Source organism: Chinchilla lanigera, unplaced genomic scaffold, assembly GCF_000276665.1.
Source record: "Chinchilla lanigera isolate Chin_1 unplaced genomic scaffold, ChiLan1.0 scaffold00046, whole genome shotgun sequence".
Taxonomy (NCBI): domain Eukaryota; kingdom Metazoa; phylum Chordata; class Mammalia; order Rodentia; family Chinchillidae; genus Chinchilla; species Chinchilla lanigera.
Genome location: NW_004955447.1, coordinates 1,361,147 through 1,384,362, shown reverse-complemented (window position 1 = coordinate 1,384,362; position 23,216 = coordinate 1,361,147). Strand labels below are relative to the sequence as shown.

The 23,216-nt window shown below is 36.9% G+C and overlaps 1 protein-coding gene across 2 annotated transcripts in view; it reads right to left on the bottom strand.

Annotated features, from left to right (window-relative positions):
* The window catches only part of Gc (group-specific component (vitamin D binding protein)), a 38,936-nt gene extending 16,271 nt beyond the window's left edge, over positions 1 to 22,665 (bottom strand). For both annotated transcript variants that reach the window (XR_262404.2, XM_005392770.2), the window contains exons 1-6: positions 22,548 to 22,665; positions 7,453 to 7,522; positions 6,747 to 6,879; positions 5,168 to 5,379; positions 3,757 to 3,889; positions 3,395 to 3,489 (exon numbers count right to left, since the gene is read on the bottom strand). Coding sequence is in view for 1 of the 2 variants with exons in the window: in XM_005392770.2 (XP_005392827.1) it covers positions 3,395 to 3,489; positions 3,757 to 3,889; positions 5,168 to 5,379; positions 6,747 to 6,879; positions 7,453 to 7,522; positions 22,548 to 22,605 (701 nt within the window). In the remaining variant the exon portion in view is untranslated. The remainder of the gene's footprint in view (positions 1 to 3,394; positions 3,490 to 3,756; positions 3,890 to 5,167; positions 5,380 to 6,746; positions 6,880 to 7,452; positions 7,523 to 22,547) is intronic.
* Between the last annotated feature and the right edge of the window lie 551 nt (positions 22,666 to 23,216).

The window sequence follows — 23,216 nt, the reverse complement described above, 5'->3', positions numbered from 1 at the left end:
AATGAATTTGTTAACATACCCACATTCTCCATGTTCTTGGTTTCATTACCACACTACCTAGTTGAATAATGCAGTTTCAAAGTATGGAGTGCATCTGCCACGTGATAGAGTCTGTGTACGGAAACCACACATTCAGAATCAAGTCATTCCAAATGAATGTTTTCATATTTTCAGAACTCAGATGCAATTTCTCTTCTGGCCAGATCTACATAATTGAAGCCCGCCTTTAAAATGTTGAATCCAAAACAGCAATGAAGAAAGTGTAAGTATTCAGAACTAGGGAGATAAATCTTTCTCAGATGGGAAGGGGATCAGAAGATGGAGGGAAGGGGTGGGAGAGGAATCGAGATGTGCTGCATACAGGCACCAGCTCCACGCAAGGAGTACACACACTGTGTACTGCACACATGGCCTCATAAAAATGGAGCAAAAATGAACAATTGTAGAAGGGGAAAAACACAGTCATGCCTTTCTAGTTATGATGCCTATATTGTGTTTATAAATTCACATAGAAACTACTACATAGCTAAAAGAAGTGATAAAAAAGCTGCAGCCCTACACTGAAGCGTTGATAAATGTTGATGTTATGAAATACTCATATTTTATAAGATTTATATGTGTAAGTGATATTGCGCTATACTATTCTCATGTTTTCTTTTTTCTCACTATATCAAGAATATTAAATATTTTTCTACATTAATATTCTTAATACTTCAAAATATCATTAAATATTCTTTTTCAAGAATTGTGGTTGGAAAAAAAACAACCTTAAATTTACCATTCTCCCCAATTTTAATGTGTAGAGTGCAAAAGTGTTATGTGTATTTACACTGCAATGCAATGGAACTCTACATTTTTGTCTTGCAAAGCTGTATTCCATTAAACACTGATTCTTCTGTTCCTACCCCCAGTTTCTGGCAATGAGCTATCTACTTTTTATAATTTTAACTAATTTAGGTACATTATATGAGTGCCATTGTACAGTTTCTGTCTTTTATTAACTGGCTTATTTCACATAGCATCACATTTTCAAGGTTCATCCATGTTGTGGCATGTGATGTTATTACCTGTTTGAAGACTACAAAATATTGTAACATATAGGTTTTTTTCTTTATCATTTCACTTGTCAAAATACATTTTGGTTGCATCCATCTCTTGGCCATTGTGAATACTGCTACAATGAGCATGGGAATATAAATACGCATAGTGATCAAAACATAGGATGAGGGTTTAAATTATGTAAGTATTACAGTAAAAGACATATTGACATGAATCCCCTTCAGAAGTCTCCTCCCCTTCACTCCAGATACACTTGTCATTCTTGGCACTTCCTGAAGCAGACCTGGAAGTCCTCTTCTGTCTTTAGCTATGCTGTCTTGGCTGCCTCGGTGCCTGAGTTAATTTAAATCACTTACCTTTTGTGGTCGCTTTGACTTTGGGGAAGAGCCAGACATCTCAGGATGCTTGATGCAGTGCATAAGGTGCATGAGACATACGCTTATGTGTTTGTGAGTCTGCCTGTCCTTAGATGCCTCTCAGTGGCAGCGTGCAGTGTATTTGTGATTACACCTTAAAAAGACTTAAGAAAGAGCACTTCCATGCCTGCTCTAGAATGTGGCAAGAACAATGCGATAGGTGTGTTCCTAGAAAGGGGAGTATTTTGAGAGGCTAAACAGCAATGCATCTTCTACTGTAATACACTTTAAAAATGTAAATTTTCACCATGTATTTCAGTCACCCCTTGCCTTTCCTTTCCTCTGTGCTGATTATGTCCTTTAGGCAGAAGTTTAATATTTAATGTGGCTCCCTTTTCCTTGCTTTTCTTGAGCACACTGGTGTCACATCCAAAGAATCATTGCCACATCCAGCACCCTGAGAAAATGTCCCTCTACGTTATCTTCTAGTTTTATAGTTTTAGGTCTTACATTCAGCTCTTCAATTCCTTGTTGAGTTCACTTTGCATATGGTGTAATGCTGGGGCACAGCTTCTTTTATCTGCGCATGGATATCCAGTTTTCTCACATCACTTTTTGAAGAAACTTTTCCCCATCAAGTAGTTTCAGTACTCTTGTTGTTCAAATATGAAAATGTTTTATGCCTGGGCTCTATTTTCTATTTCTTTGGTCTATTTATCTGACCTCATGTCAGCATCACACATCTTGAGTGCTGCTTCCTTCTAGTATGTTTTGGTATCAAGAGGTTTTAAGATCCCAATTTTACTCTTTTCCAAAATTACTTTGACTCTTTGGTGTACCTTAAGAGTGCCTTTTAGTTTTAAGATGGTGCTAGACCTTGAATCTGCAATGTCCCAGAGTCCCGGTATTGGGAGGTGGTGGGATCCTTAAGAGATGAGGCCTACAGAGAGGACTGTAGGTTATTGGGGACACACCCACCAAGGGGGTAATTAAACCCCAGCCCTCTTTCTCTTGTTTCTCCTGCTTTGCCGTGTGCTCCTACCATGCTATGGCCTCCCAGCCCCAACGCCACAGGGCCAACCAGTCACAGATGGAAACCCCTAGAATTGTAATTTGAAAGAAGCCCTTTGCCTTTATAAGTTGATTATTTCAGATATTTGTTATAATAATAGAAACTAACATATTTTTCTGTTTGACAAAACATGTTTTATGTTTTTGACAGAAATTCCACTAGGTCAGCAGATTGTTTTTAGTATGGATATTCTAATAGTATTAAGTCTTCCCCAAAACCACAGGCACGAGATGTTTTCCATTTATTGTATTTTCTCTTTGCTTTTCTAGAGCCGTGCTTTGCATTTTTCACTAAGTACTCTTTTATTATACAATTAAGGCAAACTGTGGTATTCTTTTATATTTATGTACATAATTGGGACATTTTTTATCCTATGCCTATTTAGGAAATCTACAATTTTTTCTTATCAAAAATATGGCAGCAGTAATTTGTACATTAACATTGGTTCAATGCAACTTATATTGCTTTTTTTATTTGTACATGTTTACAATATGTCATGTTTACATTCTTTGTGGGAAGCCGGAACACGTACATCTAAATTCCTTTTTCCATTCCTTCTCTCCTCATCCTCTATCTCCCTCCATCTCTTGATCCTCTTCCCACTTGAGAAAGATGGTATTTCTTTGGAGTAAATTCTTTGTCACTAATGCAAGTATCAAGTAATGATTAATTAAGTAGTATATGTGGTGATTTTATGTTATAATTCTTATGCTCTATTTGCCAAATACACAATCTCAATGTAAAAGATAAACAGAAGGAAGCACTAGAGAAAGTGTCAGTGAGTATTTGAGCAGTTCTGTGGTAGACTCTGTTCTATATTGTCTTTTAGAAACATTGTGTTAGAGAACACTAATATGATAGACGGTACACAACCAAACTTCTAAACCTCATTGTGCTTAGTTTTTACCTGATCCTTGATTTCTCCTTTCCATAGACAGCATATTGTGAGCAGAACCGATTGGACATACTGGTCAGGAGTGATAAGTGTCTAATCTGGAGTCTCTAGAGAATAAGCAAGACTCTCATTAGATATTCAAGACTCAGTAAAAACAATGTATACAAACAGTAAAAATAGATTTTAATTTCATTACATTTTTGATGAATAGAAAACCGAGCACTGACTAAATGGACTTATTGATACCTCCTTTCTAGAACTGGCATATTTATTTCTCAATTAATGAAACCCTAATGGAGGCATTTTTGAAATTTTATTAATTGCAAAATTATATGAAGAAAAAACATAGAACATAGGTAATGAATGGAACCTACTTCTTTCACAAAGCACAGGGTTGGACTTGGGGAGGTGCAGCAGGACCCGACCATAGAGAGATAACTCTTTGCGTAACCAACTAAAAGTAGTAGTGGAACCTGTCCATAATTACTGGAGTATTCATACAAAAATCTGTGGGAGAAAAACAGGATCAGTTAAAAATTTCGTAGAAAAACAAAACCTAACACTTCATAAGTATTTTGATGGAGTGATGATACAAGTTTATAGCTTTAATGACCAAAAACCACTAGGTGGCAAGCGCAAGGTCGTGAGTTCGGTTCCCGGTACCGGAGAAAAACCAAAAACCAAAAAAAAAAAAAAAAAAAAAAAACCACTAGGAATTTACAGAAAGAACCATCGTACTCATCCTGTTTAATCAATGTATTTTTTTTTTTTTAAAAAAAACGTAGGTTCTTTGATTCCCATGTGATCTACCTGAGGGAGGAGTCATTTTTCCTTTTTTCTCTTGGTATCTAGACAAGTCCATCACCCATCACCCAAGCAGCTACTTATTAAGCTGCTTGTTGAGTTAATTACAATGATCGCAGTCAGTGGATGGACTGTTTAGTACGTATCTCAGTTGATTATCCTAGAAAACAGCTATCTTTAAATTTACGTGTTTGTTGGGAGAAATCATTTTAATTTTTAATAATATAAGTTCTTATGAGCTAAAAGAGATTCTGAAATCTTGGAAAAATTCCTCTAAGAAGATTTATAGGAGTGGATAAACTAATTTATAACTTTTATAAAAAATCCAATTTGAATGACATTGCTTTTGATTTTTTTAATATCTGTATACGTATTTAGTATTTTCCTGCTATCATACATTGACTTTTCCCCATTTTTGTCCATATTTAGACTCAGAATAACATAATCAGATTCTAATCTGGCTCCTCACGTATGTTAAATAATGAGAAGGTCAAAGTTACACGCTCACTTTTGTAGTTCCTGCATCAAGTTTATAGCTGTTATTGGAGATACATAGGAGTGAAGGAAAGAAACTGCGTTTCTTAGGCTTTAACACAAAGTAAATATTTGAAGTGTGCATAGAAAGAGTTGTTTCACCATTTGGGGTCTGCAAGGATCCCTGCCGGAGAGGAATCCCAGTAGGGGCTCTTAAATGTTTGAATATATATATACATATCACGGGAACAGGGGATCCAGCGGCTTCTGCTTAGGTGATAGAACTGAGCCCGTGGCGGGAGTCCGGGACAGCTCATTTCTGGCTGAGAGAGGCATTCGCGATCGGGGCTGACAGGAAGATGCACCGCCTCGGGACAGAGCCCAGGTCCCACCGCTGGTAGCTGCGCAGGTTGCCGCTGAAGCGGTGCTGCTCAGAGTGGGGAGGTAGATGAGACTCAGTGCAGAAAGTTTATAACCTAATATCTGCTTAAAACAAGCACAGCTTACTGGTCAGCGAATGTCCTCGGATCTTTACTGAATGCCTCACAGATTTCGTCATTCGTTGGCTCCACGTAGGTGGGGAACTCCTTCGGCTGGTGGCTCAGGGCGGCCATGCAGAGCTTCCGCTCCAGGCCCTCCGTGGCACAGCACTCGGGAATGCCTTCGTGCACGGGGAAAGGAGAGTCGCTATCACAGGACCTGGCGGACAAGGCTGAGGTCTGGACCGCAAGGAGAAAAAAGGGAAACTCACAGATTATGCAAGTTGCTTCCCTTGTAGTTCTCCATCTAGCATCAGCTCTTTTTTTCACTGGTACGTGTCTGAAGTGCCTGATGTTTACATTATGGGAAGTTGGTACATGTGCCTAGCATACCCTCATTTCTGTCTCCTCTCTGTCCTTCCTCTCCCCGTCTCCCTCCATCTCTTGACCCCCTTCCTCCCTGAGAAAGACCAAACTCCCTACTTCCTATCATCTGTCTTTTATTTTACCTTTTATTTATACTTTTGGCATAACATCTTAGTATGTAATATAACAATTCTCATTAGTAATAAAGTGGTCATGCAGAAGTGTCTGTGAAATGGTTTGTCAATATGAAAACGTGCACAATTACATTAGAGGCAAGTACAGGTCTTATTTATGGTGAGAGAAGACTCCCTTCAGAGTAGACCAAACAATAGATCCTTTATAACAAATAGACTACATCTGACTGCAGCCACTAGAATTTCAGCCCCTTGCCCTGTGTCTGTCCATGGGGACATGAGCTCTATGAAGGTGATAGGAGCATCCATACCCTTGTGGTTCCAGGGCCGGCCCCCACTGCTTTTGGCTGAGGTTGCCTCGACAGGGATGAGGACCACCTCTCCTCCCCTTATTGAATGAGCAGACTGCTGATACTTCACTATTCCGGCCTACAACTCTTTGCCTAGTTGCTCCAGAGCATGCTTTTGCATCACAGTTATCCCTTGAATAAGCGATGCCAAGGTTACACAACCCAGAACTTTGATTCAGTAGGTCAAAGAGGTGTGAAAATCAATTTTCCTCTGAGTTTCAAGACATATTTTCAAGAATGGCACAGGCTGAAGACCACTAGTGCACTGTGATTTCCGGCCTCAGCACTACCACACTGATGCATGTGTGCGGACAAAGCATTGCCCAAGGGATTGTAGTGACAGTGTTCATTTTGGAAAAATTTGACACTTGAGATAAAACTGTAGAAGAGATATTGGCATCATAAAGCAAAAAAGATTAGAAATAGCATTTTCATCATGAAAAAGTTACTTTGTCATTTATGTGTGTAAAAGTAATTTAAGGTCCGTGTCCTTATTTTTTTTGTAAATTGGTCTTCTTTCTAAGGTAAAATTTCTAAAGACCCATCCCGCCAAGGAAGGAAAGTAACATGATGAATGAATCACAGAAGTGAATTCTTCATCGTCCCTTCCATCACCTCTCAGCACTTTTAGGCTTTATGTTTTTTCTAAATTTGGAGGAAGTGGAGTTGCTCTCTAAGCTTCTCTGAGAAGTGGCAGTGAAGCTTCTGTGCGTTTCTGCTCGGGGCCACCGTAGGGACAACGGCTGTGCACACTCACCCGGTTGTCATAGCAGTCGGGGTCGGCTCCTTCGGCACAGCACTCTTCTGTCAAGGCGACAACTTCCTGTACAAGCTGGCTGACCTGCTCAAAGGTGCCGCTGGAAAACTTCCTACTATAGAGCACTAGTGACCTGAGAGGAAAATCAATTATAGTATTCATTATATTTGAACTTTCATAGTTTTGCACATATTAAAGTATGAGGAGTAGTCAATTTCTAAATGGTATACTTCATACACATACATTTTTATTTGGCTAATTAAAAATGAGGTTGAATTTAAAAAGTAGTTTTTGTTCTAGGAAAGTTTATCTTGCAAGCAGTAGAAATTGGACTTGGAGTTTCCATCAAACTAGTCCAGTAACTGTTTTAAGTCTCCTGTAAAAATCTCGTTGTGTACCTTATTACCTTGGTTTACCAGAGTCCTATAATGTACTATCACAATTTACCAAAGGAAACGATCCCTTAGTCATTCTCTTTAAGCTCCTTCATAGATTTACTGGTGCCAAGTTATTATTCCATAGTAATCGTAAATACATGGGAATTGGTGGATGTCCCCGCCTTGCCTGACTCTGCCAGCAAAGGACCCGGAACTCTGTCCCTTTGCCTTCTCAGACATCAGCTCTACCTCTGCACTGAATGGAGGATGGTTGCCTTTACTTTTGTTCAAGGTCGAGAACCGGAGTTGCGTGAGTCCTGCACACTTACAGAGTTCTGAAGTCATCCTTTCCCAGATGGGCAAGCTCCTTGCAGACTTTCTCCTTTTCATAGTCTCGGCCTGGGAACCAGAAATAGAAAGTTTGTCTGGTCTTTTTTAATATCTATTACAAAAAATGTTCATGTGTGAAGTGATCTTCTACACAAGCTATTTTACTGTAGCATTAACTTAATATTTAGATGCAATTTAATTGGGGGTCCACCTTTCTAGCTATGTTCATATAATAGGTGACAACTTCATAATATGTTGCTATATTTTAATGAACAGCAGAAAAAATGAGTGAATTAATATGGAGAGTAGATTAGTCAAATGATTGTGTCAACTGATTTGGATCTGTTAATAAGAAAACTATTTCCTGAGGTCGCATCTCTACAATAATGCCGAAATGGAATGGCTTCTTCTTCATCCCTTCTTTTTCTATCTCCCTCCTCTCTCTCATTCCCTTTTGTTTTAGTTTCATGTAAGGCTTAAACAGAAGGCAGAACAGGAAGTAAATGAAGAAGGCTTTCAGTTCCAAAGAAAGGGGCAGCCACACTAATGCAGGAGCACAAAGCGGGTGCAGGGGAGCAATCACTGCCATCTGCCTCCAGGCTCTGTAAGAGAAGGTTAGGAATTCATCTGGCAAAACAATAAAAATGAGGCAAAGTATTTTTTGAAAGAAGTTGTCAGTTTGGTAAATATGGGGAAAGGTAGGAAAGGCTTCTCCTCACTTCAAGCTTAGCTAAACGAGCTTCAAGGAAGCTACTCAGAAACTTTGTTAGGTGACCCTGGGAGTTTGAGGCACAGTGGACAGGTGCCTGATTCAGGCTGGAGAAATCTAAAGGGTGAGGGTGGGTGAGGTGGCCTTGGTCTAATGTAGACCAAGCAGGAGAACAAGGTGTAACCCTACCTTCTAAAAAGGGCTATCTGGAGGACAGCGGCCTGCAGGCAATGAGATGCTCCCATTGGGAAACAAGGTCCCAGGGGAGTCTCAAGGTGCCAGCTGGCTGTGAGACATCTCTAGGGGTATTGTGAAAGAGATGGCCAAGCAGCCTGCTCATACATCTCCATAATCAGAGGAAGCAACAGGAGCACACCATGGTGCCCATTAGGTTCTTTTTTCCTAATGCTGCTCCTGCTGGTAGCTTCTCCTTTCCCTGTGTTAATGCTGGAGGAGCTCCACGCATCCTACAGAGTGTAAGGAATGAGAAGGATGGAGGTGGAGAAAAAGAGAAGTGAACTTCCATGTCTACTTTCCCATCACAGGCCTGGAACAGGCTTCAACCTCAAATAAACTTACACTGTCAAGTGTTAAACATAACCATTCATTCTCAGAACTAAAATGAGGTTGTTATTTCAGGGTTAAAAATATGAGAGGACTTTTTTATTCCCTGTGAGCAAACAGATAAATCGTGGCACCTGCCCTTCAGTCCATCCCACAGCAGATGAGTTCTTTACTCTCCCGAGACCTCCTTTGTCAGTGTTTTTGTCCTTGGTTAATCATTTACACAGGTCAGCCTTGGAAATTTCCCAACTCTGGGATGTTTTACTTTTAGAAATTTATCCTCTTGACTATCCTAAAGGTTATGGTGGAAACTGCTACCATGTATTTTGTTTTAAAGCTGTCCTCACTTCTCTTACAGCTATAGTTCTAGGAAGACTGAATATAACTGGGTAAAAATGCTTGTTTTATGGCAGGGAATGGAGGTAATGATGGTTAAGTACAAATTTGGGTGTTTTTTAAAAAATAAAGTACAAAGGATGTTTTATGTAATAAAAAGATTCATTTTAGGATGGTAGATTTATGATAAATTGACTATAGAGGAAGTTGTACCATATTTTTCAGATGGACAACCCAAAATAGATTTCTCATGTGAGAAGAATCAGAAATTAGAGACAACATTGTGAAGTATCATTTTGTAAGAATTCATCAACTCAAACAAATATTGTCAAAATCCCATGGGAAGTGGGAAAGAACCCACGTGTTAAAATCTGACATTTCCTGGAAATGGGGACAAGGCTATGGGACTAATAAAGGTAAGGGTCAGTAGAATACAAAAGGTCACCTGCAACAAAGCTCTCCTATGTCTGAGAACCTTCACATCTAGTACATTTTCTGAAGTTTATTGATTAGTTTACAAGATAAGATATTGTGACAGGTTCAAAAGGTCAAAGGAAGGTAGAAAAATTTCATTAATCATTAATAGTATTTTATGGGACTGAAGATTAGGACATAATAGGAAAGAATAGAGGTTAGAACTGTATTTAATGAAGAGCTATATTTTAGGGTGCAGATAGATATGCTTTATACTATTTCTAAAGTAGAGTTAGGAAAAATGGCTAGGAGTTACAGAGTAGTAGAAGTTAGTTCACTGTAAGAAAACGTTGTGCATGCCTGGAATCACAGAACTTGGGAGGCTGAAGGAGGAGGATCACAGTGAATTTGAGGCCAGCTTGGACTATATAGAAAGTTCAGGGCCAGCCTGAACTACAAAATGAGACCATGTCTTTAGAAAACCAGAAAAAAAAAGAGAAAAAAGAAAACTTTATTTTAACTGGCTAACTAATAGTTGAAATGATGGCAGCGTTTGGAAGAAAAGAGTTTATTTTCTCTGTAGAAATACTGAAGTGAATATATATATATATATATATATATATATGTGATTCCTGAATTTAGTATAAGATTGTATCCTTATTGTCTTTAATACCACTTCCTAGGTATCATAAATAAGCCCTTTTAGAAATAGTAAGAGATTATGTGGACTTTTTTTTCTCCCCCAAAGCTTACTATGTTTTAAACTATACCCAAAAGTCTCTACAAAAGGCTTTTACTTTTAATGAGTGTGAGCTAATTTCATCTAATAAACACCCCCAACAAAATTGTGTTTGTACTTTTAATGTGACCATTCAAGAACATGCAAAGTGAAAGCCTGTTTTGAAATGGGGTACTACTGATGAACGTTTTGAGAATATTTTCTTTCTAGTCTTTTAGATTCAGATTTCTTATTCCACTAAAAATGTATTTTCATTTTATGTACTATGAGAATGCATGTGTGTGCACACACATATGAAAGAAGTGCAACTGATCATGACATTATCTATTATTAAATAGTTTTAATTAATTCAAGTACTTATTTACATACTGCTTTAGTTAGAATGCATACTGATGACAGAAAAGTGGGAAATTTAAACCTAAGGCTTAGAGTAGTTTTGGAATCATTTTTGCTGGAACATTCGGCCTTGGGCATGAGAAGACCCCAGGGAAGAGGGCTTGAAGGGTCCATTGAAAAACTTTGGAATTAAATAGAAGAGTAGACTGCTCTTATAACCTGTGCAGGAAGCTGTTATACATGATCTTTTAAAAAAGTACCCCAAATATATTTATGATAAAAGTTTTCATGTATTCATTTACACAAAAAGGTGATATCTAGCTTACAAGCTTGAACAAATATATATTAATCCTTTTCTAATCTTGTAGAAAACAGCGGATAAATACTGAAGTTAATTCATAATGTGATAATCACAAATCAATTTTTCATACCAATGGACCACTTTATTAATTTTATTTTTTGGTAGTAATGTTTTAACAGCAGTTAAGCTCCCTCTGATTCATTGTTGATTCGTATAATTAAATGTGTATCTCAAATGAAAAGGCACACTCTGTCCTGTAGCATATGAGTTGTGATTTGGACTTCAGTATGGTACCAGTAAATACGGGCATAAACTTAGCAGCTCTTGTGAAATCATTTGCACATCAAGTGATCTCTCAATACTAAATATTTACAAATTTCACTAACAAGCTTTACTTTTTGCAAAATCATGACTGATTTTCATTTACATATATTGTGAAATATTCTGGTAAGTCATGTTTAATGCTGGACTTTTGAAGACAAATTCAATTTACTTTCAGGAAATCTTTATTGCTTTATGTACCTTACTTCTCCCAACAAAGCTGAATAGTCATTCAAATGTACAATGGGTATATTTTGAAGACAATTCTATACAAGGCATTGGGTTCAGTACTGAATTTGAGTGTACACTGGAGACCAAAATAAACATATCCGTGCCCTCATAAAACTTTCATTCTAATGGAAATAGCCACTCTGTTCATACAAAGTCAAGTGAAAAGGTATTTTGGATGTTTTCATCATTGTTATAAACTTTCACTGAAACCTAATATGGGCCCCTAGGGAAATTGTTTATACCAGGAACAATAAATTATCCTAAATAACACAGACTTAAGTTGATGCTAACACATGATCCCAGAAAGTGTTGCTATTCCTCTCTTGTGTTTGAAAATCACATTTTTTTTGGAATTTTGTTGAGTATTTTATATTTTTATATGTTCATTTCTTTAAAATTTTAATTTTTATTTTGTACTGAGGGGCTCATCCGAAAAGGTTAGTAAATTTATTCATGTTTTTTCCCAGTACTGGACATTGAACTCAGGACCTTAGCACTGAGCCACATACTCCCTCCTCCTCCCCAGCTTTAAAAATTCTTGAGACAGGGCCTTGCTAAGTTGCTGAATTGCTAAGGCTGGACTGAAAAGTGCCCTCGCAGGAACAGTGACTAGCTTGGCAGTGTTGCCTAAGAAAGATTTACCTTTCTAGAATATAGTTTACAGTGTTTAGTTAAGACTAGGTGATGGTGATTTCCGAGTAGAGATTTCTTAAGAGACTAACTGGTTTAGGAAGGTGCCTTTGCTATTGGAAATTGATTTATCTCCAGAAATAATGTCAATGAAGAAGTGATTGAATCAACACTTTGTTTTTTCTTTCAGGCCTTTTTTGGTTGCAAATTCACTGACATTTAAGATTGTTACTATGTTGTGCACTGATTTGGTTTTTCTTATTAATATTGATGGTTGCAAACAGGTATGCAGTTTTCTGGGTTTGCCTCATTAAAAAAATTAATCATTAAAGACTAAGTTCAGAGACCTTTGGTACATCTACAGATTCAGCTATCGAGAAGAAACAGGTGTATCTCTTAGGATGCTGTCAGGGGAACAAACGGAGCTTCATTTCAGGTTTTGAAAAAATGAAATCAATGAAAAGAGTAGGAGATACAAGTTCACTGACTCAATGACCTAGAAATACAGCTGCCAGAGAAGGAGCCCACAGAGACTCATTCAATCTAATGTCCTTGTGTTCACTCCAAGGATACCTTGTCCTTGAGGATACCCACAAAAAATGCCAACAGAACCTGTTTCTCCATGCTGCTCTACCTCTCTTTGCTTTTGTGGACTAGTCACCTCCTCATCTACAGTTTCTTTTACAGCTGTTCTTCTCTTGTGCCTTTGGGGAGGTTGAAGGTGATCCCTCTGTAACTTGACTTGGAAACTTTGGATGTATTGCTGTCTTTAAGTTCTTAAGTGCAACAAGCTGAGTATCTCTTACTTGAATTTCGAGTTCAAAAGTCCTTTGGATTTCAGTTTTTTAAAAAATTTGTAATATTTACCTAGATTTTGTCAGTTGAGGCCTCTAATTTGAAAATTCAAAATCTGAAATGCTCCAAAGACCCAAATTTTCTTGAAGCATCACTGCTTAAAAAGTTTGAGGATTAGAACACTTCAGATTTTAGATTTTTGGATTAGGGATATTTAACCTGTATAATGATAAAAATAACACAGTAAGTAACATTTGAGTGCCAACAATTTGGTGAGAACGGGCTTAAATATTTGACTTACATTACCTTCTTTAATTCTCACAAAATCCTGTAAGATTTCAGTTATTACAATTTACCTGTGATCTTAACTACATTGTTGAAAAGTAGTTTAAGAACTTCATCTTATATATAAATTAAATATGTGGAAAATTGTGTTTTAACTCCCAAATATCCAGTATAATAATTTTTGAATACATTTTGCCTTGTGAGTCACAGAGCTATTTTATTGGAACACTCCTGTGTTTACGGTATTGAAAAAATTATTATTTATGCCTTTCTGAATTTCTAATCTATGAGTGCCAGTACTAGAAAAGTTCATTTTTATTTTTCATATTTTTTCCTTTAAAAAAACAAGCTCATAGAGTTTGGCATAGTATAGGAGAAAGGTTAATAGCTTAGCTGAAAGTCTCTATCAGGATTTTCAGTCTCAGTAAATCAGAAACTTTTTTTTTTTTTTGTTTTTCTCCGGTACCAGGAACCGAACTCACGACCTTGCGCTTGCCAGGCAGGCGCTTTTGCCGCTGAGCTAAATCCCGAGCCCCCAGAAACTTAAAGTAATACCAGACATTTGATGATAGATCTTACAAAGGAAGTCAATACTAATTATATCCCAATTAAGAAAAACTTCTCATTTTCTATGAAAGTTCTTTTGGGTAAAGATTACACCTAAAATTTTAGATCCTAGGTACCAGGCTGAATTCTGGATGTAGCATGTATGCTTTTTAAAAGGCCAAATCATTAAACAGGCATTGTGAAATCTGAGGAAATTATCACTTAGTAAGAGATAACAAATTTATATCTATATTACATTCCTTTTATGAGCTGATAAAAATAGGAAGTTCTGGTAATTCTGCTTTGATAGCCAACTATATACTATTTCAATTAAAATTCCAGAAAATATCGACTGAAAACAGATTAGGAGTTAAATGTAACACCTGAAACTGCTTAGCTACTAGAAGAAAACATAGTGGGGAAAACTACACAGCAGGAGTCTGGGCAAAGACTTGTTGTTACGACTTTAAAAACAAAGGCAATGAAGGGGGAAAAATAATCAACTGGAATTGCATCACGTTAAAAACAAAGCAAAACAAAACAAACAAAAACCTGCACAGCAAAGGAAACAATTAATAAAGTGAAAAGACACTCCACAGAGTGGGAGAAAACATTTTCCAACCATATATCTAATCAAAATATATAAGAAACAGCTCAATACTATGAACACAAATAACCAAATAAAAAAAGAACGATTGTTGAACTCCTACCATTTTATGTGGTGAAGCTCTGCATCATTTCCAATGTTTTTTTAATTTTTTGTTTTTGTTACTTGTTACTGTCTTTGATTGTTTGATCAATCTTATATTCTTATGTCTAACGAACTGGGCAACTTTGTTGAAGATAACAATATGTAATTTAGCAACTATTGTAAATTTCTATTATTTTATCTTGAGGTCATGTATCATTTTTTTTTGTTTTTGTGTTGTTTTGATTTTGTCTTCACTGTTGTTTTGTCAGTTTTTAAATTTTTAAAATAAAAAAAGAAAAACTAGGCAAATGACTTAAATAAACATCTCTCAAGAAAGGACATACAAATAGCTAATGAGGATGCAAAAAATTCTCAATACTATTAATTCTCAGAGAAATACAAGTAAAATCCACATAACCTCTTCCTTGTTGAAATGGCTGATATGAAAGGTTAGGTGTGCGGATGTAGAGAAAAGGAAACTTTTGTATATACTCTTGGTGAGGCTGTAACTTACAACAGCCCTTATGAAAATATAACGTTGTTCTCAAAACATTAAAAATACTGTAATGATGTCTTAAACTCTTTCAGGAAGATACCTAGAAGAAGAATAGCTGTGTTAAATGAAACCTCTAGTTTTAGTTTTTGAGGAATCTCCACGCTGATTTCCATGTGCTTTGTACATGGACCAACTCCACACAAGGAATGTAAACATCATGTACAGCAAATATGTACCAATAAAAAAATGAATTAAAAGATAAAATGAAATTTCACTTTTGAAAAGAAAATTTTAAAGTAAAACTACTATGTGATCTGAAAATACCACTTCTGTACGTATATTAAAAGAAGTCAACATCAGTATGGTTAAAGGACCTTTGCCTTCCCCGTGTTCATTCAAGGCTATTCACAATAACTTACTGTAAAAATAGGCTAAGACAATGGGGTTGGTATGCATAAGCAGGGGAGGACTGTTTGATCTTCTCAAAGAAAGAAATTCTGTCACTTGCCATGTTGCTAGAAAATGAAAAGTCAGTGTTTTCTACAAAGTATGCAGTAGGTATTAATTCCAATTGTCAGTAGGCTATAATACCTTAATCATATTTGTTAAGAAAACTGAAAAGGGACATCCACTTACATATTAGCATTGCCAGTAATTCAATAATTTATTTTATTATTCATATTTTTTTTGTCATTTTTAAATTGATTCATTTCTTTTTATTTTAAAGAGAAAAAACAATAACAAAATAACAACAACAAAGACAAAAACAAAACAGTAAAAATGATACAGGATTTCAAAACAAATAGTACTTTTTTATGAAAAATTTTGTTTTTAAAGTCATTTATTAGCTAATAGACAGACCAATAGATAACAAACTCATAGAATTATTTTCACAACGTAATTTAAAGATAAAATGTGTTATTTTAAAACTACTCTTGTTGTTTTTTTTTTTTTTTTTTTTTTTTGGTTTTTCTCCGGTACCGGGAACCGAACTCACGACCTTGCGCTTGCCAGGCAGGCGCTTTTTGCCGCTGAGCTAAATCCCCAGCCCCTACTCTTGTTGTTATATTCCTTACAAGTGTTGCCCAACTTTACATCTCTAAAATGAAAAGTATAATTTGTTAAATGTAAATAGTACATACCCAAAGGAATCAAAGTCAGCATACTAGAAAAAAAAACTGAACCAACAAAACAAAATAAAAAAATTGAAGCCAGCATACTCTAGAATACCTCCATATCCATGTTCACTACATTTGCTAAGCTAAGAGATGGGACCAGCCTAACTGGCCATTGACAGATGAATGAATAAAGAAAATGTTATATATTTATATTATATAATATATAATACACTATATATAACATATATACACAATGGAATATTTTTAGCCTTAAAAAATGAAATATTGTCATTTGCAGAAAAGTGAATAGATCTGGAGGTCATTATGTTGAACAAAATGAGTCAGACTCAGAAAACAAATATAGTATGTTCTCACTAATATGTGGTACCTAAAATAGATGACAAGAAATTATGAGTAACACTGTTATAGATGAGAGGAAGACAGTAAGGGCAGGTAGATGAAAGGTTATGTAAGAGGGAAATGTATATGATCAAAATTTATTACACACATTGAACCCCCAATTAGGAAAATAGAGGAGAGGGTAGAACAGGGCAGCCATGGTGGGAAGTGATAAAAATATGTTCAGCGCAGGGGCAAATCTGCCAAAAAGAAATGCACTAATAAAAATGGAGACAAGAGTCTTCCTGTGATTTTAAATAAGAGTGATACAGTGTAAATGGCTATTTTGCCTATGTTAATGTAAAGAGATATGACTATGTGTCAATATTCTGTGTGGTATTAAATCTCAATTTTCCCTGAGACACTGAGGATAGCAAACTCACATGTCCATGGAGCTCAGAAACTGCACAACTTATGTTTGACCCAGGCGACAGAAGGAAAATGCTTAGTGGTAGGAGCCATGAATTTAGCCTAAAGGTAAAGTTCATTAGCTCCTGAGATTGTTGCTACATGAAAATTTGGCCCTTTTATATCTTCTCACACCTCCAAAGAAACTAGAAATCTGTATTTTTATGTGAAACCTCCAACTTTTAAGATGTTTACAAGCCAAAATACAGTTTAAAGATATTTTCATGATCTTGGGGCAGTGGCACATGCTTGTAATCCCAGAACTCTGGAGGCTAAGGAAGGAAGATCACTTGAGTCCAGTTTGCGAGCAGCCTGGGCCACATAGTGAGACCTCCCTCTCAAAAACAAAAGGACAAAACATAGCACAAAACCAAATGCTTTGCTGGCCCAATCCATTATAGCTAAAGGAGACACATCCACAGGAGACACAAATTCCAGATCCAGACCACCTAGAATTGAATCCCTGCTGCTCCAGGCCACGGGCATGTTGCGTATTTTCTCTGTTTCTCCTTAGTTTCTCATTTGTAAGATGGAACTGATCCTATCTCATAGGTTTTGGTGAGAATGAAATGAGCTAACTTGCTCAGAACAGTAACCATCCCTAGTCCAGTAAATAGTACACACCCAGCAGTTATTACTGGCCAAATTGTGTCCATTTGTGACTATTGTTATACATTTTCATATGACAAGATGGATAATTTGCTAAGAACATGGAATTATGTAAAAGAGAGTTAGCTCTAAAGCCACCAATCCTTAAGGAACCTGAGCCTGACAGAAGAACTAAGTACACAGTACAAGTAGTAATCACTGCCATACAAGAGATAGGGCAGAGTAATACAAATGGGAACTTTAGAGTGAAGGGAGATTTTAGGAAGCCTCATAACAGGAATTACTACTTGCCGTACACTGAGAGCAAAGCAGAGGTACTCGCTTCAGCAGCACATATACTAAAATTGAAACGAGAGCAAAGCAGGGTTATTGTAGGAGTAAATGGATTAGGACAGGAATTTTAAGTGCAGACAACAGCATGAAGAGGTATTGGAACCTGAGATATCTGGAGAATAGTGAGCAGTGCAATACGAAAACTGGAAGATAAACCCAGAAAGACAGCAGTCAAAGCTTTGCTTCTTTATTTAAGGTAATGGTGAACTATTTAAATATACTCATATAGGAGAATGGCCAATTTATGACTTGTATTCAAGGAAAGATATCCTTAGGTTTGAGATAAATATCACCCTTATAAGGCTATTCTTTTATTTTTTGTGTTTTAATGTAATAAATGTACATATTAATAAAAATATAAAAACCACTCTTCTATAAAAAAGCAATTTTTATAACAAATTAGTTAAAGAATAAGAATACTGTGTACCATAATTTTCACACAGTCATCTTAGTAAACTCAGATAAAACCTTTGACAAAATCCAGTATCCATTCATGATTAAAAAAACTCTGAAGAAAATAGATATTGAAGGGCTTTATCTCCAAATGATAAAAGCTATTTGGGACCAACTTACTGCTAACGTCATATCAAATGGGGGAAAAATGAAAGTTTCCCTCCTAAAATCAGGAATAAAACAAAATTTCTGCTGTCACCACTTCTGTTCAACATAGTTTTCAAAACATTAGCCGGAGCAATCAGGCAAGAGAGGGAAATAAGAGAGAGGTATAGGATTGGACAAAGAAAGTCAAAATATCATTATTTTCAGACAACATTATCCTACCCTAGAAGGCCCAAAAATTCCACCACAGACTCAGAATTCTAAGGCTATTCTGCAAAAATGTTAATCCATGTAAAAATACTTAAAATTTCCTGCCTAACATGGTGTCTTCAGGAAGTTATAACAAACTATCACAGACTGTGTAGTTTAGACATTTTATTTCTCATGGACCTAAAGACTGCAGGGCTGAAATCAGGGTGCGAGCATGGTCACAGAGTTGGTGCGGGCATCTTCGTACGTCCTTACATGACATTCTTTAATGTGTGTACAAAGAAGATTTTTCTCTTTTCCTCCTTTTTCTTCTCTTATCTTCTGTCTTCCCTTCCTGCCCTCATTTCCTCTTTTCCCCTTCTCTTCTCTCCTCTGCCCCTCTCCTGTCCTTTTCCTTCTTCCCCGACCCTTCTCTCCCAGTGAGAGCACAAATTCCATCACAGGGCTGTACCTTTCAAAGCTCCACCTCCAAGGAACACCGTCACCCTGGGGCTTCATCATATGAACCCCGAGAGACACAAATATTCAGTCTATAACACATGATGAATTATCAGGGAATGTTACCAATAAATTTCACATTAAAATTCAGTAACTGAAACTATGTTAATATCACAGTATGTGATATGCTCCAGAACTTCCCTTAGGTATTGGGCTAAATTCTTATTTTCTGATCAGTACAATATAAATGAGAAGGTAAAAAACAGCAAACCCCCAAGAAGCAAGGAAAAGAGTTAACATGCACCCAGTCCAGATCTTCCTGAATCTGGAGAGGAAATGGTAGTCCTATAAGAGAGCTATGCCATAGCCCACTGGCCACTTCGGTTGGGAAGTTTCAGCCAGTTGGGTGGGGGGTCGGGGGGGCCTGGACCCAGAAACACTGTCCTGGATTTCTATGGCAGTTGTATTACACTGTCGCAAACAAGGACATTCACACCTTACACATTTACTTTTCTATTTTTCACAGGCTTCTCTGGGCTAGAATTAAGGTCAGCAGGGCTGAGGTTCTGAGGATGAATCCATCTCCTTGCTTTTGGAAGGACCTCTTTTAGAAGTGATCTGTCTAGCTTGACTCCAAGGAACTTTTCTCTGTCTCCAAAGCTGGCAGTTTTGCATCTGTCTTTGTTTCTCTCTTTCGTCACATCTTCCCTGACTCTTCCACTTCCTTCTTCCATCTTTAATGAACCTGGGATTGCACTGGCCCCATGCAGATAGACTAGCACTCTCTTTTTATTTTAAGCTCAACTAATTAGCAACATCTATTAAATCTATAATTTAAATTCCCCCTTTGTGATGTAACCCAATCTATTCTGTTTCCCTGCATTATAATGCACACGTCTTTGGAGGGGGCTTTGTTTTGCCCATTCATATTTAAACTTGAGCCAACCCATGAGTAGCGACTCCAAACAGAGGACCCATCCGTGGTGGGTTTGTGTCAGGTACCATGGTCCTGCGTTCCCACCTCCAGCTGCACATGCTCAATCCTATCATTTCATTAGTCTCACAACAGTGACCTGATTTCTAAGTGCCTAATTCATTTTTGGACTCGCTGCATTATATCAAGATTGTATTTTCTTAATATGAATGACTGGGGAATGTTGGAAGTAAGGGATTGATTAGAGAGCCAGTTACAATGGCCAGGGGAAGGAGGAAACTGGTGTGGGTAGGAACCATGAATGGAAATCTAAATGGCAGGAGTGGGTCTGAAAGGCAGTACCAAAACTTTGAGAACTAGTTCTGTTCATGAGGGAAAGAAGAGAGACTGATAAATATAGAATATTGTGGAGGTTTCTGCCATAGAATATACAAAGCTGGTCAGTTGCACAGATAATGTTTGTGGAATGTAGGAGTGACTGAATGTTGAAAATAAAAATAAGTCAAATAATATCCAAGCACACTCTGAAGGACTGAGAAGGCCATTCAGATGTGACAGTGCCAGGAGAGTAGAAGGAGCAGTTAGGAGTCACAGCTGGAAGGATGTCGGGTTTGGACCAGTTGTAGATACACATAGTAGGCAGATGAATTTCACTAGTAATCTCAACTAAGTCGATGTTAATGATTGCTTGTTGCTATCTTATATATGTTCAAAGCTTACAAAATATCGCATTTAAAGCACTTGTTTTATGAGAGACAGTGTGTTAATGATTGAAAGCATCGCCTCTGGTTCTGCTCTGACTAGCTTTCTTTTGCTCTGTGTCCTAGTCTGTAAGAGAGGATAATAGTACTAAGCTCATGGCGGTACTGTGAGGATAAAGTCAAGTTATCCAAAAGATTTTAAACATGCTGACATTGTTAATAAAATACTAGCTAATAATTTTACTTACAGAGCATAAACTTTAGTACCAGTGCTCCATAGTGGAAATTTTATATGATGGGAGTATTGAAAATAATGATGATAAACTTTTAAAAAGAGTTTTCCTCCAGGATATCCGTTATGTAGCTTCACTGATGCAATTTTCTTTTAATTCTCAAAACTACCTTATGAGGTTGGTACTCTAGTTTTGTGATATTACACAAATATTTATCAGACACTCACTATATGTTCAGTAGGAGTCTAAAACAGAAAGTTACCATGGGAAGTAAAAATAAAGCCCTTAATTTCCTGAAACTTACATTCTACTTTTGTTAAAATGAATGAATAGGTGGTACATAGTAGGTAAGGTAGCAAGTGCTAAGAACGATATCATCTGACTTACGAAACCTAGGTAAGAAGACTAGGTTCAGACCTCCTAAGGGAACTCCAGGGACCCCGTAGTGTGGAGTGGAGCCAGTGTCCACCTCCTGAGTCGGTAGCTCCAAACAGGGATTCACGTCCCCTATGTGCACTTCCAAGTCTGAGCCATTCCTGGGCCTGTGCATTTGTAGATCCCGGTCTGAGTTAGCACATGGAGGAATTTTCAGGGTCAGATCTGCTCCCAGTGAAATCTGGGGCAAAAGAGTAAGGTTTCAGAGTTTCTTGGGACTTAGCCTATGCAAAGTATTTTACTTTTCTTTGTTTCTCATTTTGTCTCAGACTATGTAGTCTTACCTAAGGTCTAGTAGCCTACTTAAGGATCTATGGATATGAGTAAGGGCAAAATTTAAATTAATTTGGGGGACAAAAGTAACATCAAGGAAAAGTGACTGTAAAAAGAATAAGATAAAGTTGAGTAATATTTTTCAAGTCATGGATAATGAATGATAATTCCTGGGAGCATAATACTTGTTTCCTTTGCTAACATAAATATAAATGCATTATTTGGGTGAGGCTGTTGACAGCACTCAATGAAAATTCTGGTTTTACAGAGCAGGGTGAATGCATATTTACATATACACATTAAAAAGTCAGCCAGAAAAGTAAATTGAAACTGATGGGGAAAGTTGTCAAGCTGCAGAATTCATAAAGTTGTATATATTACATAATCTGTGTCATTTTTAAAAGTTTTAAACATAAAGTTCTAAAAATAAAGACACTATTTGAAGAACAATTTCAAAAAAAAACTCAATCATCTTCAATTATCTTTTATATGGTTATGGTTCATAGTTATAGAAAATTTTTATTCTATGTGGCTTGTATTTAAAAAAACCATAATGTATTTTCAAATACTGCATAAGATAACAAAAACCAAAAGCAAACAACACCAATAAAAGCCCCAAATACTGCATGTGTAGGATTCATAGAGGTGGAGGAGAAGGAGAAAGAGGAGGAGGAGGAGGAAAGAAATCTCTGAGTTGCTTTTATACATCATTGGCATAGAACATTGCACTCTCAATTGGAGAAGTGCTTTGAAGTCTGAAAAATGCTTACAGATGAATCAGCCAGTTCCGGTGCATTATCCTTTGAAAGCTAATGCATTTCTTCAGATCTTATTTATCAAAAATAGTGATAATTGACAAACTATATAATTAGACCTTCCTGAGGTTCTTAGAGTATAGTTGAGCTTAGATTAATCCCTCTTTTTTCCTTTCTTCTTCCAACATATTCTCCAATTCTTTCATTTTTTTTACCTTTTGTACAATTTTTCATATGGTAATGAAAATAACAGTAGTAAGAATTCTCATCAATTGTCACAGCAAGAGAGACCTTACCTCTCTCTAAAGCACACCCCAGTGCTACAGTGAGCAGGAAAACCAAGACTGTCTTCATTGCTCCGCCAGGGAGTCCTGCAGCAACTTCTGTTACTGCAGGTTACTGAGAAAAAAATGACAGCCCATAGTTACAGTCCCCTTTTACTAAGACCCCTGGCTGTGAACTAATCAATTATTAATCTCTACACAGAAATGAGGGGTAGTCATCTTTGGCCCAAAACAGGTAAAATATCAGTCAGGGCAAATAGACACATTGGGGATAGTGTAGTGGAAAGTCTAGGAGATTTCAATCATTAACTTGGTTAAACTGCAAAAGAGCTAAGGTATATAGATAATTTTCCACTGCTGTTTTCACAAAAAATGGTGTAATATATTAGTTAAGTACACATTCCCCACCTCTTTATGGGGAAATATATCTTCTTTGGACATCCCTTACTCCTCGTGTGCTAATGGAAAATTGGAGGTGTGCTTACCCACTTTCTTCCTGTGTTTAAATCTACTAAAAATAGCATTAACGCATCACAGACAGATGTTTTAAATAAAAAGGGAAGAATGGAATAATAACAAAACACTTTGGCAGAACTCCTTAAATCCAGGTTTCAATGCCATTAAACAATTTTGAAATGGTGGTGTGGTCCTTTAATTTATATGTTGCATTGCACTTTTGAA